The 16,797-nt window shown below is 45.0% G+C and overlaps 1 protein-coding gene across 2 annotated transcripts in view; it reads right to left on the reverse strand.

Annotated features, from left to right (window-relative positions):
* Positions 1 to 16,797, reverse strand: part of depdc7a (DEP domain containing 7, paralog a) — a 36,457-nt gene that overhangs the window by 15,170 nt on the left and 4,490 nt on the right. The window contains exons 2-6 of one of the 2 annotated variants that reach the window (XM_078414873.1): positions 15,723 to 15,858; positions 11,401 to 11,827; positions 8,910 to 9,034; positions 7,541 to 7,721; positions 4,060 to 4,277 (exon numbers count right to left, since the gene is read on the reverse strand). In XM_078414873.1, coding sequence (XP_078270999.1) covers positions 4,060 to 4,277; positions 7,541 to 7,721; positions 8,910 to 9,034; positions 11,401 to 11,827; positions 15,723 to 15,855 — 1,084 coding nt within the window. In that variant the 5' untranslated portion in view covers positions 15,856 to 15,858. The remainder of the gene's footprint in view (positions 1 to 4,059; positions 4,278 to 7,540; positions 7,722 to 8,909; positions 9,035 to 11,400; positions 11,828 to 15,722; positions 15,859 to 16,797) is intronic. The other variant, XM_078414874.1, reaches the window with a different exon arrangement.

Below are 16,797 nucleotides of genomic sequence, written 5' to 3' on the forward strand. Positions count from 1 at the left end.
TTAGACAAAGTTAAGACTCAGAATGGAGAAACTAGTGGCTGAAGCAAGTTTTATGTTGTCTCTCAGACAAGAACAGTCAGAGTTGAGCTTCAGTGTCCGAAAAGCCGAAATATTCTACCTTCCAGTAGCAGGATGTATAACATTTGTAGCCTCAATGTTGAACAGCGTCAATGATAGGATAGTAACATTGTGTTTTAGTATTTGTACAGAATTAAACCTATTGTCGATGTCCTCTAACAATTGTATTTGTCAAATGCATTGAAACCCATAACAAACCAGATTCTTCAAAAGGTAGATTAGAATTTGTGAGCAGCTGGAATTATACTTCTAAACAATAAACAGAACAGTTTTTGCTGCACCAAGTTAAGTAGCTATAAATGTTCCCTCCCTGCACAGCTTAAACCAGGTGAGCCTTAAGTATCTAAAGACCAACCTCTGAAACAGACTGCCAAAACCAGCTGCTCACGTCAACAAGACACTGAGTCATGAGTTAGTTGAATATATTCACGTCACGCATGAATTAAACGTCAAAGGGAACGTTGCTTTGACTATGAAATCGTGTAGCTCTGGAGCATACATAGGGCATTTGTTTGATATAGCACGTCGAAAGAATTAAAAAAATTGCAGATGTTTGATACTGGGGTTGAAAACAAATGCAGGGGCCAGACAGCATCAGCAGAAAGAATCAACGCTTCAGGTTGAAGACCCATTGTGGGTTTTTTTCAAACTCCTCTTCCGATAAGGAAGAGATTTAATCAGTCACTAAAACCACAGAGCAGCAACAATACCAGCTGGGCAAGAATTTCTCAAAATCATATCGTAACTCATGTGGAGATGACGACAGGATTGAAGCTGTGACACTTCATTTGCCTTCTTACACATTCCAATTTTAAGAAGAGTCACAGGCAGACTCGTGTTCAGCACTAAGGACCAAGCTTTCCTAAACTCTCAGCCTCTTTTTCCTTTAGAGAACCTCACTACTTAGCAAGCTCTTTGAAATTCATACTTATTTGTGAGGCTCGGTGGTCAATCCTTCATGGAATCAATGATGCATGAAAGCATTCAGCCAAACATGGTTTGTGCTAGTAACACTAGTGCCCAAGGATGTTGTGTACTTGAGCAAGTACCAAGATATTTATTGGTAGAATACATGAAACGACTCACCTTCCAAAGTTATACAAGACAACAGTTCAAATAAGATCGGTTTCATGAATAACCTGCCCACAAATTCCTAGTCAATGCATATTTTGTTTGCTTCAGCTGGTGATCCAGTAAGATCGTGGAACTGGACTGGAAATTCTTGCTCTGCTAGATTCTTTAGTTTTCCAATGCACCGCATAAATTTTGAATTTTGATTTTTTTTCAAAAATGCATTCGTCGAAAACTAAAGGACTCGTCAGCTTGAAATGTCAGCTTTGCATTTGGCAGCAAAAGCGCACCTTAAATCGTGGCAGCTCACGCAAGTTCACCAAAATAATCATGGTCCAAAATTGAAAAGGAGCAAGATGGTGCCACAATTAACTCCACATCCATCCTTTGCAGTTCCTCAGGATCGAGTGCAAGTTGCTGCCACTCCAGTTCGATGGAGTGGCTAATGAGGCAGTGTAGGGAACACAGGCTCTTCTACAGGTGGGGAAAGTGCAGCCAGCCCCAAGCTAGCAGTGTTGTAGCAATTCACCACTTACCAGAAGAGATTTATAAGCAAGTTTGACTGCTTTCACAAGAGATCGTTCCTGTCAAATTAGGAGTGGGGGGAAGGAAAGGGAGAGAATCAGAAGTATAATGCCAAACTGTGCACCAAGATAAGCAATAGGAAATTTAGTCTCGACCCACCAAAATTTTTTTTATAAAGTCCTACAGCATGGACAACTAGCCCATGCCGACCAAGATGTCCATGTTTGGCCCATGATCCTCCAAACCGTTCCTATCTAGGTATCTGTCCAAATGTCCTTTACATACTGTTAAAGTACCTCCCTCAACTACCTCCTCTGGCAACTCATTCCAGGTATCCACCAGCCTCTGGAGAAAGTTGCCCCCACCCCCAGGTTCCTATCAAATACTTTCCCATCTCACCCTAAACCTATATTCTGATTTTTGATCTATAGTCCATTAATACTCAATAAGTTGGAACGGAGGTCATTGAGCCAAGGTTACAAGTTTCCGCATTGATCGTCCATGGACCAGAAACACATTACCCAAATATGCCACTTAAAGGAGTCCCTTCCACAGAATACACAAAGCTGGGTGGCAGTGTTAGCTGCGAGGAGGATGCTAGGAGGCTGCAGAGTGACTTGGATAGATTAGGCGAGTGGGCAAATGCATGGCAGATGCAATATAATGTGGATAAATGTGAGGTTATCCACTTTGGCGGCAAGAACAGGAAAGCAGAGTATTACCTGAATGGTGACCGATTGGGAGAAGGGGAGATGCAACGTGACCTGGGTGTCATGGTGCACCAGTCATTGAAAGCAAGCATACAGGTGCAGCAGGCAGTGAAGAAAGCGAATGGTATGTTGGCATTCATAGCAAGAGGATTTGAGTTTAGGAGCAGGGAGGTTCTGCTGCAGTTGTACAGGGCCTTGGTGAGACCACACCCGGAGTATTGTGTACAATTTTGGTCTCCTAATCTGAGGAAAGACATTCTAGCCCTTAGAGGGAGTACAGAGAAGGTTCACCAGATTGATCCCTGGGATGGTGGGACTTACATATGAGGAAAGACTAGATAGACTGGGCTTGTACTCGCTGGAATTTAGAAGACTGAGGGGGGATCTTATAGAAACATATAAAATTCTTAAGGGGTTGGAGAGGCTAGATGCGGGAAAATTGTTCCCGATGTTGGGGGAGTCCAGAACCAGGGGTCACAGCTTAAGGATAAGGGGGAAGTCTTTTAGGACCGAGATGAGAAAACATTTCTTCACACAGAGAGTGGTGAGTCTGTGGAATTCTCTTTCACAGAAGGTAGTTGAGGCCAGTTCATTGGCTATATTTAAGAGGGAGTTAGATGTGGCCCTTTTTGCTAAAGGGATCAGGGGGTATGGAGAGAAGGCAGGTACAGGCTACTGAGCTGAATGATCAGCCATGATCATATTGAATGACGGTGCAGGCTCGAAGGGCCGAATGGCCTACTCCTGCACCTATTTTCTATGTTTCTATGTTTCTAATACAACATTAATAGACTCTTGAGATGGAGAGATGAGAAACAAAAAAACATGTCCACATTAGAACCGTATTCTTCAGCTGTCATGAACATTAGTTGGGACAATGTTCTTTTTAAGTGACTATTCAAGTAGGATAACCAAAATCAAATGTGTTACTAGCACATGTTGAAATGGGACATTGGTTCCCAACTCCAAGTAAAATATTAATGAGTTCAAGTAGAAGGATCATGTCACCAGAATAACTAGCTTGGTCATAGAGTCAAAGTCATACAACACACAAACATGCCCTTTGGCCCAGCTTGCCCATGCCAACCAAGATTCCTCATCTCCAAGAGTCCCACTTGGGATGTGATAGGAAAGGTTTGATGGGATATGGAGCAGAGTCCCAGGAAAATAAGTGTCCACACCAGTAATAAAGGTTTAACGACAATCAAAGATACTGGAAATATTCAACATGTCAACGAGATTCAAGAGGAAGGGGAAAGCAGTTATCGTTTCAGAAGGAAAAGGGTTAATGTAACTATTGCAAAGCATGTGTAGGAAAATAACTGCAGATGCTGGTACAAATCGAAGGTCTGAAGAAGGGTCTCGACCCCAAACGTCACGCATTCCTTCTCTCCTGAGATGCTGCCTGACCTGCTGAGTTACTCCAGCATTTTGTGAATAAATACCTTTGATTTGTACCAACGTCTGCAGTTATTTTCTTGCAAAATGCTGGAGTAACTCAGCAGGTCAGGCAGCATCTGGGAGAGAGGGAACGGGTGACTTTTGGGTCAAAACCCTTCTTCAGACTGATTGCAAAACATGTCGTTTAGAGCCTTTAATATCAAATTAGCTCTTGCAGTTATGAACGGACTCCTTTCACAAACAGAGGTGTCAATAATTACAGAGTCACACATACCGATCAGTTCCGTCACTCCAGTGTGGATGTCAAAGAGGTCATTGGTAAGGAGTGGTTCTTTGGTTTGACTGTAATGTTTAGCAATGGCATTGAAGAACAGCATTTTGCATTGGTCTACGTCGCAGGAAGGTTCCGGAAGGTTCCTGCTGATTTCCACCACTGTGTCATCGGGAAGGTGATCCAGTAAACCAATGGCAGCCGACAGCCACTCATTGTCCCTGTTGGAAAGAATAAATTGTAAAGGTTAGGTCGTCTTTAGGAAGATGGCCACTTTAGCAAAGCAGGACCAGAATGTCAATTGCAATCAATCACAATAATACTTTATTAGCCAAGTATGTTTTGCAACATACGAGGAACTTTATTTGGCAAACAGTCATAACAGTAAAAGCCACAGGACACACTAAATGCATTTTAACATGAACATCCATCACGGTGACGCCTCCTCATTCCTCACTGATGGAAGGTGAAAAAAAGTTCAATCTCTCCCTTCTTTGTCCTCCAGCGGTCGGGGGCCTCGAACCTTCCGTTGGCGGGACGATCTTGACTCCCGTAGCTGGTGGTGGGCCTTCGTCGGGGCGATCAAGATCCCGCATCGGGGGGGTCTCAGCTCCCCATGCCGGCGATCTACCCCGGGTCGGGACCAGTCGAACCTCGTGCAGCTTGGAGCTCCCGATCGGTCTCAACCCGAGACTGCGAGCTCTGCGATGTTAATGTCCGCAGGCTGCGGTTGGAGCATCGATCCCAGGCAAGGAATCGCACGCTCAGATGCTAAGTCCACGGCCCCTCAGTGGGGCTCAAAGTCAGTCTCGAGCAAGGCCGCCAGCTCCATGATGCTAAGCCCCAGAGCGACCGGAGATACGATCCGGAAAACAATCGCATCTCCGGCAAGGTGAGAGATTGAAAAAAGTTTGCCCCGACCCCCATAAAACAAACCAGAGAACATTAACACAGACTTTTAAAACACTAAAAATAACAAAAAATTTCACTTAAAAAAAAATAGCCTTGCAGACAATTGACTAGCTCGTTCCCCCTCCCACACCAAGCCCTTCACCCAGTGGCACATGCAGCTTATCAGAGTCTCAAGATTACTCATTAACCTCCTCCCCCCAACCCCCCCCCCCCTCCTGGAGGGAGAAGGGAAACAAGTGCACAGGAACATTATCCAACACCACGACAACTCTGGATTCAATCCCCAAGTCACAGAGCTAGGACCTACGGTGCAATAAAACAATCTGAAACACATGGATTACAACTGTTCAAGGAGGCAACTCCTTGGAAAAAAAGTGCAGAAAGTCATCTGGTTTCAGCAAGGTAAATTATGGGTGCAGCACTGAGTTACTGATTTGCTAACTTCCCATCCCATCCATCCACTGTTTGCTGTTTTGCCAAATTGGAGGATAGAAGAGTCCTTTTGGGGGAGGCACAGCAGTTGAGCTGCTGCCTGAGACTTGGGTTTAATCCCGACTATGGGTGCTTGTCTGCACGGAGTTTGTACATTCTCCCCGTGGCCTGCCTGGGTTCTCCCGTCCCCTCCCACATTTTAAAAGACGTACAGGTTTGTAGGTTAAATGGCTTGGTAGAATTGTAAATTGTCCCAAATGTGTGTAGATTCACTGGTCGGCATGGACTCAGTGGGCTGAAGGGCCTTTTTCCATGCTACGTCACTAAATTTTAAACTAATGTCTAAAGAAAGAAAAAGGCATTCCTTCAAGGATGCAGGAGATAGATGTAGTCATGAAGAGAGATACTATGTTAGATTTTTATTGGACATCCATTAGTGCAGCCTTAAAAAGTAGATCAGTTCTTTCTAGACAATAGGTGCAGGAGGAGGCCATTCAGCCCTTCGAGCCAGCACCGCCATTCAATGCGATCATGGCTGATCACTCTCAATCAGTACCCCGTTCCTGCCTTCTCCCCATACCCCCTCACTCGGCTATCCTTAAAAGCTCTATCCAGCTCTCTCTTGAAAGCATCCAACGAACTGGCCTCCACTGCCTTCTGAGGCAGAGAATTCCACACCTTCACCACTTTGACTGAAAAAGTTCTTCCTCATCTCCGTTCTAAATGGCCTACCCCTTATTCTTAAACTGTGGCCCCTTGTTCTGGACTCCCCCAACATTGGGAACATGTTTCCTGCCTCTAATGTGTCCAATCCCCTAATTATCTTATATGTTTCAATAAGATCCCCCCTCATCCTTCTAAATTCCAGTGTATACAAGCCTAATTGCTCCAGCCTTTCAACATACCACAGTCCCGCCATTCCAGGAATTAACCTAGTGAACCTACGCTGCACGCCCTCAATAGCAAGAATATCCTTCCTCAAATTTGGAGACCAAAACTGCACACAGTACTCCAGGTGCGGTATCACCAGGGCCCGGTACAACTGTAGAAGGACCTCTTTGCTCCTATACTCAACTCCTCTTGTTATGAAGGCCAACATTCCATTGGCTTTCTTCACTGCCTGCTGTACCTGCATGCTTCCTTTCATTGACTGATGCACGAGGACACCCAGATCTCGTTGAACATCCCCTCTTCCTAACTTGACACCATTCAGATAATAATCTGCCTTTCTATTCTTACTTCCAAAGTGAATAACCTCACACTTATCTACATTAAACTGCATCTGCCATGTATCCGCCCACTCACACAACCTGTCCAAGTCACCCTGCAGCCTTATTGCATCTTCCTCACAATTCACACTACCCCCCAGCTTAGTATCATCTGCACTTTTAATCCCTTCATCTAAGTCATTAATGTATATCGTAAATAGCTGGGGTCCCAGCACCGAACCTTGCGGTACCCCACTGGTCACTGCCTGCCATTCCGAAAGGGACCCATTTATCCCCACTCTTTGCTTTCTGTCTGTCAACCAATTTTCTATCCATGTCAGTAACCTACCCCCAATACCATGTGCTCTAATTTTGCCCACTGATCTCCTATGTGGGACCTTGTCGAAGTCTAGTAATGGGGTTGAGGGAAAAATAGATCAATCATGATCGAATGGCAGAGTAGACACAATGGGCCGAATAGCCTAATTCTGCTCCTATGTTTTATGGTCTAGGTATCATTATTTACCCATACAATAACAAGACGAAAGGGTTTTCACAAAAAGGCACACGGGCACACCATGGTTGACAGAGTGGTAGAGTAGCTGCCTTACAGTACCAGAGACCAGGTTCAATCCTGACTACAGGTGCTTGTATGTACAGAGTTTGTACGCTCTCCCCGTGACCTGTGCGGATTTTTTCCAGTATCTCCGGTTTCTCTCCCACACTCCAAAGACATAGGTTTGGAGGTTAATTGCCTTGGTATGATTGTAAATTGTCCCTAGTGCGCGTAGAATAGTGCAAGTGTGTGGGTTTCACTGGCCAGCGCGGACTCGATGGGCCTGATTCCGCGCTGTATCTCCAATACCAAAAACTTTAGCGTGACACGTGACCAGCGGAAGGAACGACTGCTGGCAAGTCTTACAAGTACCTACTGAGAATCGCCAAAAGCCTTTAGGATTTCTCGATCCAATAAGCTGCTCGTAACAGCATCATTGCTGGAGTTCTGCGAGCTTGGCCACTGCTCCTTTCTGTCTAGCAGCGAGTCCAGGATTGGAAGTTCAATCAGCTGCAGCAGACGTAGTATTGTTTGTTCCTGCCATATCTCGCTGACGACTGCAACAAGGAAATTAAAGAGTTTATGGTGGCCATGTTAGATAAATTACTCAATCTAAAACTGAGAGTTTGACAAACAGTTGCCCCTTTTACTCAAAGCTTTGTAATAATCTTCAGACATACAAGAACTAAATTGTTTGCATTTACGATTGTGCTTTTTTAATTTAAAGACAAGAATTCCATTTCCTCTCACCACCCCAAACAAAAAAAAATTGAAAAAGATATCGGGATCATATCAGTGTAATAAAATAACTGCAGATGCTGGTACAAACCGAAGGTATTTATTCACAAAATGCTGGAGTAACTCAGCGGGTCAGGCAGCATCTCAGGAGAGAAGGAATGGGTGACGTTTCGGGTAGAGACCCTTCTTCAGGGTACTATCCTACACACTAGAGTGTATTTACAATTTTTACCGAAGCCATTAAACCTCCCAACCTGCATGTCTTTGGAATGTGGGAGGCAACCAAAGCACCTGGGAAAAATGCATACTGTCACAGGGAGAACGTACAAACTATACAGACAGCATGGGGAGAAGGCAGGAGAATGGGGTTAGGAGGGAGAGATAGATCAGTCAAGATTGAATGGCAGAGTAGACTTGATGGGCCGAATGACCCAATTCTTCTCCAATCACTTATGATTTTTGAGCACCTGCGATCAGGATCAAACCTGAGTCTCTGGTGTCATAAGGCAGCAACTCTACCGCTGCGCCACTATGTATGGTAGATATGATTTATTTTAATGGAACGCAAACAAAAGTTTTTCCCTGTACTTTGGTACACGTGCCAATAAACCAATTTCCAACAGCAATCACCCAAGGTAGTTGACATGTTACATGTACAAGTTACAAGTTACTTAGAGGCCGCAAGGAGATAGTGTGGAAGAAAGAAATGCAAGTGTTGTAAAAGAAGATTGTCACATAATAATGTGAGGATCACCCAAAATAGACAGTGCTGGAGTAACTCAGGAGGTCAGGCAGCATCTCTGGGGAAAACAGATGGTGACGTTTCAGGTCGGAACCCTTCTTCATGGACAAGGGTCACCCATTTGCCCTGGCCAGCAGCAGTGATCAACTCAAGGCCAGGCTAACTCGAGAGCAAGTGTGACAAGTGACAGTGATTAGCCGGACCAACGCCATCTTCTCATTGTTAGTTGTTGTTGTTCAACTTGGGGCAGAAGGCACTCACTCACCTGTTGGAGGCAGCCGAGAGGTTTCAAACCGAGCAGAATTTACAGGCTTCAAACTCAAATTATCAAGCAGTTCTGCCAGTGAGCTGTCAGCAGGGCCGGCATCCGACGTGGCAAAGTCTACAGGTCTGTGATGAAGATGGTTTAAAAAATATTAATTGTTAGCCCATCATAGTTAAAAAATAACAGACACAAGGCAGTTGCATAGTTTAGTTTTGCCTTATTCACATTACCTCTCCAATCTTTTCAATATTTGAAATACGACAAAAATGGCATTTATATACACTGAGTTCAGGATCTGTCTGCCTCATCTGAAAAGCTCTTGCCTCAAGTGAATTAAAAGAGAAACATAAATCTCGTCATGAACAAGAACAGAGTTAGTTTTGAGAAACAGCCACCTTTGCTCAAGGCTTTCACTTATTAAAAGCAGCATACCTTTCAGATCACATTTCTCAACACTAATCGAGCATTAGGGTTAATTCAGACAGACAAACGTCCAAGTGTGCGGGCATAGCTCTCAGCAGCCTAGACACTGCCATGGTAACAAGCCGAACAGGGAAAAGACTGCCGTTGAATAAAGAGGGGAGGGGAAGTTGAAGTTTCCATCAGATCCAAGAGGAAACGATGAACCACATACTATGGGCGATGGGTAGTCAACACTCCAGTGTGGTGATGCGGGTGCAGATGGCACCTTGCACTCCAGCACTGGGCAACCACATCACCCAGTAGTAGCCCTCACTGGCAGCCATAACACAATGATTCACTCCACACCGAGCCACATCGAGATGTGAACAGTTTCATTGCTGTAGGTGTGTGTCAGTAAAGGGCTGGGATTGGTGCCAGGGTCTCGGTACATCAACACACAGCCTTAAGAAAGAGTCCAGACACAAGGTACCTTTGGAGCAATCTAGGCCGTGTAGTCCAAAAGCTCAATGAATTGTGATCTGTGGGCAATTCCAAGCGAGCACCAATGAAAAATAATATTAAACCATGTAGTTTAGTTTAGAGTTACAGCAGGCAAAACAGGGCCTTCAGCCCACTATGTACAAGCCACCGTTGATCACCTGTTCACACCAGTTCCAAGTTATCCCACTTTCTACTCCCTACACACTAGGGGCATTTGCAGAAACCAATTAACCTACAGACCCACACGTCTTTGGGAAGTGGGAGGAAACCGGAGCACCCAGAGGAAACCCACGTGGTTACAGGAGGAACACGCAAACTCTGCACAGATGGCACCGGAGGCCAGAATTGAATCTGGCAACAACTCTACCAGCAACTCTACCAGCAGCATCACCATGCCAACCACAAAAATACTTGCCTAACCTCAAACAAAACTTGAAGATAGATCATGTGAGTGGGTAAAACCATGACAGATATTTTTTTTCTCCCATGAGCAAGCACGCGGTCACGCACTTTGGATGGAAGAAAAATAGTTCAGAGAAGAGTCCAAATGGCAGGAATCCAGAAAGCAAATGTTGATTTTGTTAGAGACCAAAAGTACAAAGTGTGAAGATAGGTATAAAAAGATATGTAAAAGGCCAATGGAAATTTGTTCCTTCATTCAAAGGGAATCCCTGCCTCACTAAATATCCCCCCATCATCTTCAACTCACTAATATTTCACCTTTCCACCCTGTGGAAAATCTATCACTCCATCTGCACCTCAATGTTATAGTTCCATCAGCTTGCCCCCTCAGCCTCTGATGCTCCAAAGAAATAATCTGTTTGCCAACCTCTCCTTTTAGACATCACTCTAATCCAGCCAGTATAGATTAGAATGGCTGCCTAAACAGACATAACCTCTTCTGCACTCTTCAGAGCCTCTGCATCCATCCAGTAACGCAGTAACCAGAACTGCATACTAAACTCGAGCTTTATATTGCTGCATGCAACGCATTGACTTGAATACTCAATGCCCTGAATAAGATAAGCATGGTCAATGCCTTCATTATCATCCTATTGTCATTTTGAAAGCAATTAACTTTCTTACCAATGAAAGGTTAGAGTTAGAGCCAAAGCAGAAATAGATGAAGGTAATGTGCAGGAAAAAAGATCTCTCCCATCTGCTCCACCGTGCCAACCACAAACACCAGGGAATGGAACACAACTTGAAGACAGATCATGTGAGCATGTGACCATGACAGATAGCTCTCTTCCATGAATGAGCACGTGGATGGAAAAATAATAGTTCAGAAAAGTAACCTAACCCACGCAGGTCACGGGGAGAACGTACAAACTCTGTACAGACAGCACCCATTATCAGGATAGAACCCAGGTCCCTGGCGCTGTAAGGCAGCAACTCTACCGCTGGCCCACTGTGCCACCACTATTTTAAGAGACAGGCTAACAAGAGTTCCATGATTATGAAGTACACATCTACTTTCAACTATAATCTTGTTAAATTATCATGCTCCTTTGTGCACTTCTATACACAATTCCAGTTTCTGCAAATACTTTGCACCAAAGTGACTCAAGTCTCAAAGTGACCTTACCTGCTACCCCAGCTGTTGTACCCTGGGGTGAGTTGCGCTCGAGGAGATAGGCCAGTGCTCCCATTGCCTTTCACTGATTTCACCCACCTGTGCGCGGTGGTAAACCGGTACAAACTGTAGCTACTGTCCTCAAAAGTGGATTCTTTCTTAACTTTTCCAAAGAGTTTTGTGCCAACGCCTTCAAACACCTTGTTGTCCATCAGAGCTTGGCAGAGTCTCACCACTTTGGACCGAGTGATTTCGGCGTCAAAGTACTTGTTCTGCAGAAGGTGGCCGAGGATGAGATCCACAGCATCAGAGCCAAGGAAGCAGTCATTGTGGCGTTTCAGGTTATGTCGACGTCGCTTGACCTCCACCTCAGACTGAAGAGCGATGATAATGTTGCACCAAATATGTGTCACTCGGAATGGATCAACAGTCGGCAACCCTGAAAGAAACGCAAAGTCAGCAAAAACGCCCTTGAATATTGCCTTCTCCCAGCATGTCAGCCGCAACTCATTGGCTGGATTAGTCACACAGCACGGAAACGGGCCCTTCGGCCCAACTTGCCCACACCGACCGACATGTCCCATCTACACTGTGTGTAGGAACAAACTGCAGATGCTGGTATAAATCGAAGGTAGACACAAAATGCTGGAGTAACTCAGCGGGTCAGGCAGCATCACGGGAGAGAAGGAATGGGTGACGTTTCGGGTCGAGACCTTTCTTCTCTATCCGAAACGTCACCCATTCCTTCTCTCCCGAGATGCTACCTGACCTGCTGAGTTACTCCAGAATTTAGTGTCTCCCATCTACACTAGTTCCACATGCATGGGTTTGGCCCATATCCCTCTAAACCCGTCTTGTCCATGTATCTGTCTAAATCTTTCTTAAATGTTCTAATAGTACCTGCCTTAACTACCTCCTCTGCAGCTCGTTCCATACACCCACCACCCTTTGTGTGAAGTCCCCTTGTGGCACGAGTTTGTAGATTGAAGCCTCATTTTAGAAATTAAAGCACAAAGGCTTGGCTGATACCAGGTACCACAGAGCAAGTGTTGCATTGCCAGAGTTGTAGTCTTATGAATGCAACACAAAACCCAAGATGATCCAATATTATTTAACAATACAATACATTGAGATTATTCACTGCTGTACACGAGATCTTGCTCTATGTGCCGCATTAATGACACTGAAAATACAACTATGTACCAGGACTACTACATTGGGAGCCGAATGCATTGGATGGCAAGATGGCACAGCAGTAGAGTTGCTGCTTTACAGTACCAGGGATCCGGGTTCGATCCTGACTACGGGCGCTGTCTGAACAGATTGTACATTCTCCCCATGACATGCGTGGGTTTTCTCAGAGATCATTGGTTTCCTTCCACACTACAAAGACGCACAGGTTTGTAGGTTGGTTGGCTTGGTACAAGTGTAAATTGTCCCTGGTGTGTGCAGGATAGCATCAATGTGCGGGGATTGTTGGTCGGTGTTGACTCGGTGGGCCCGTTTCCACACTGCATCTCCAAGCTAAACGCACAAATAAATACATGAGCCACAAAGTCTGGATGAGCTGCTGGTCTCACTGAGGAACACACCTTCCAGGAATAATTGGTTCAGAGGTTTTTGCATTGCAATGGAAGCTGATCTTCAAAATAAGATACCGGTCGCTGAATCTTCTACGTTTACCCACAGTATCTATTTACAGGAAATACATCAGTGCAGGTTTTCCTGTGGCACCGGCAGCTTAGAGATACTTGCACTCAAGTATTTGGACTTGCACCAAAATGTCAACTGTTCCAGTTGACCTTAAGGAACACTCATTGTCATGTCACCAAGGAACAGAATCCAATACTAGTCTCATCTAGATAACTGCCCCCTCCTCTCATTGGTTTCTTAAATATCCTAACTAATGCAAAACTTGGGTAACAAAAAAAAAAAAAAGACAAATGGAGTTATTCTAAAATGCTCCATTTAATCACAACCAAATACAACCAGCCTTGGAGGCAGATCACCACTCTTAAAGGAAGCCTTTAATACCATTAACTTAGAGGAAACCAAGGGCAACTAATGAAACAAGAGATTTTTGGAAAGGCACATGGATACACAGGGAACGGAAGGATATGGATCACTTGCGGGCAGAGGTGATTACTTCAGCTTGGCATCAGGTTCAGCACAGCACTGTTTAACGGTACTTTGTTGTTGTGTACCCAAGTGTACCCTTCCAGAACAAGGGGCCACAGTTTAAGAATAAGGGGTAGGCCATTTAGAACGGAGATGAGGAAGAACTTTTTCAGTCAGAGAGTGGTGAAGGTGTGGAATTCTCTGCCTCAGAAGGCAGTGGAGGCCAGTTCGTTGGATGCTTTCAAGAGAGAGCTGGATAGAGCTCTTAAGGATAGCGGAGTGAGGGGGTATGGGGAGAAGGCAGGAACGGGGTACTGATTGAGAGTGATCGGCCATGATCGCATTGAATGGCAGTGCTGGCTCGAAGGGCTGAATGGCCTACTCCTGCACCTATTGTCTATTGTCTATTGTCTACCACAGAATTCCTTTCTTGCATACAGTTGGGTGACAATCCTCTGATACATTAGACACAATCATACCAAGTACACAAGTGTAAGATAGTAGACCACACTGGGTCCGTACACAAGTCCTGCCACATTGAAGGGCATCATCTTGTACCCTGAAAGTTCAAAACTTTTTTTAAGATGTTGTGGCGGATCAGGCCACTCCTTGGGTCAGCCCCCTCGTTACGTGACGGACAGGCGAAAGGGGTTAAAAGCCAGACCAAGGGAAGGCGTATCTTATCCCTAGGAGAACTACGCTGTGGGCAGGAGCTCACAGCCTAATAAAAGAATCTTACTAAACACTGCCTGGCGTCTTGCCTTTTCTCTGGCCTCCGCCAGGCCACTACAATGTAGTCTTAACGTGGCCATAAGTACTTTGAAGGGACAGTTCCTCTGGTGTACTGTTCTACGCACATCCCAAGGAAATAGCTGGTTTTCAAAAGGAAAAACCACCAGGTCACGGTCACTTTTGAGATCATTTTGATTCAAAAGGCAGAGTGCAAGCTATAGTTTGGATTGTACATAACAATGTCCTTGATCAGACTTAGCTGGCTTTACCTTGCGCTAAACTTGATCCCCTTGTCATGTATCTGAACACTGTAAACGGCTCGATTGCGATCATGTATTGTCTTTCTGCTGACTGGATAGCGCGCAACAAAAGCTTTTCACTGTACCTCGGTACACGTGACAATTAACTAAACTGACAGACTAACTGAGTTTCTACCTTTCTGGTCTATTTCACTGTAAATAAACCCTGCAGTCCATCTTAAAACAATGAAAGTGCAAAATCCTTGCATTCTGAGAGCTGTTGTTCTAGTCTATAAAATGAAGGCATTGGTGGGGTAGACAGGCTGAGCCTTTTTTCCAGGGTGGAAGCAAAGACAAAAGAGGGCATAGCTTTCAAGCGCAGGCAGAGGAGGTTAGTTCAACTTGGCATACCGTCCAGCACAGAAACTTTGGGCAGAAGGCAGGTTCTACAGTATGTTCTATGATCTTTTTTTTAAAGCCAGGTGATTTGCAGATTTCATTATCAGGCATGCTACACAATACTTAACAGAACAAACAGTACAGGTTAAACATAACAGCAGCTTGGGAGAATTGGAAATCAAATCTTTGATACATAGGTTCACACTCCCAACAGCAAGTGAAGGAATGCTCCCCAGCAGAATCACTGGGCAAACTGAAGGTGGAGCTTGGAGATATACTGTACAAACTACAAGGATGGTCCAGGAGTTTGGGGAAAGTACCTTTCTTGGGGGGAAAAAACAGCTATTTCCTTGGGATGCACGTAGAACAGTACACTCCTATGCCCATGAGTTTGGGGAAAGTACAAATAGGAGGCAGATTTCAGATCCCTCAAAATTGCTCTACCATTCAAAATCACAGCTGATTATTTACTGTGCAGGAAAATAGCAATTACCACGTCCCGATTCCTTAAAATGTCCAGAAATCTATTGACCAGTTCTGAATGGATTGTGAAACCAAGTTGTCACAGTTCTTGGAAGGTACAGAGCTCGATTCACCATCATCAGTCTCAAGTGGCCTGCTCCTTATTCGGGTATGGTGACCCTGGGATCTAGTCTCGTCAACTGGGGAAAACTTTCCTGCATCCATCCGGTATCATATCACATCATATCATATATATACAGCCGGAAACAGGCCTTTTCGGCCCTCCAAGTCCGTGCCGCCCAGCGATCCCCACACATTAACACTATCCTACACCCACTAGGGACAATTTTTACATTTTACCCAGCCAATTAACCTACTACATACCTGTACGTCTTTGGAGTGTGGGAGGAAACCGAAGATCTCGGAGAAAACCCACGCAGGTCACGGGGAGAACATACAAACTCCTTACAGTGCAGCACCCGTAGTCAGGATCGAACCCGAGTCTCCGGCGCTGCATTCGCTGTAATGATCAGGACAAGTTAGGATTGGCAACAGAGCCTCACACAGGGAGGTTCCCCGCTAGACTGACTGTTTAGGGACAGCTCGATCCAAAGAGGGATACATCTTTGTGAACTGTGGAACTGGTTAAATGACTTGTAGTGGAGGAAGGGGTGAAGTGCAAGGGGGGGGGGGGGGGGGGGGGGATGGAACATCTACCCTGCATGTTTCTGAGGATAGAAGCAGATCTCATTGAGAATACAGGTCCTGTCCACTTTCAACCCCATTCCCCTGCCATCGCCCCATAACCCTTGACATCCTTACTAATCAGGTATTTGCCAATCTCTGCCTTAAAAATACCCATTGACCTGGCCACCACAACATTCTGCAGCAATGAATTGCACAGATTCACCACCCTCTGGCTAAAGAAATTCCTCATCCCCTTTCTGAAGGAACGTCCTTTTATTTTGAAATTCTGGACTCCCACTAGTGGAAACGTCCTCTCCAATCTGGCCCATCAGACACAGCTGGGGTTTCAGTGTTAGAGACCCCTGGCTTGGCAGAGGCAGGGATGTCTGTTCACTCATCCTTCCAGTTCATTGAGGATTTTGCAGAGAAAGTGTCAGTGGTATTTTACGAGTGGCCCCTAGGTGCCTTCTGCAAGTAGTCCAGCTCTCAGATGCACACAGGACGGCAATCTTAACCACCACAGCCCTTTTCAAAAGCTCTCGACACAAGTGGGACATATGCTTTTATATGCAACCCATCTCAAACTCACGATGCCTTAAAGTAGCTTACAAACAAATGTAGAAAATGCTTTTTTTTTGTCGTGCAATCATTGTTACAAGGTTACGAGTCAGACAGATTTAAACAGATCCCAAAAATCTTCAGAAGGTTTTGACTTTCATTACATAAACACCCCAAAACTAACAGTTGATAGTCACGCCTCACACGAAATCCA

The sequence above is a fragment of the Rhinoraja longicauda genome, chromosome 18, assembly GCF_053455715.1.
Source record: "Rhinoraja longicauda isolate Sanriku21f chromosome 18, sRhiLon1.1, whole genome shotgun sequence".
NCBI classification, from domain to species: Eukaryota; Metazoa; Chordata; class Chondrichthyes; order Rajiformes; family Arhynchobatidae; genus Rhinoraja; species Rhinoraja longicauda.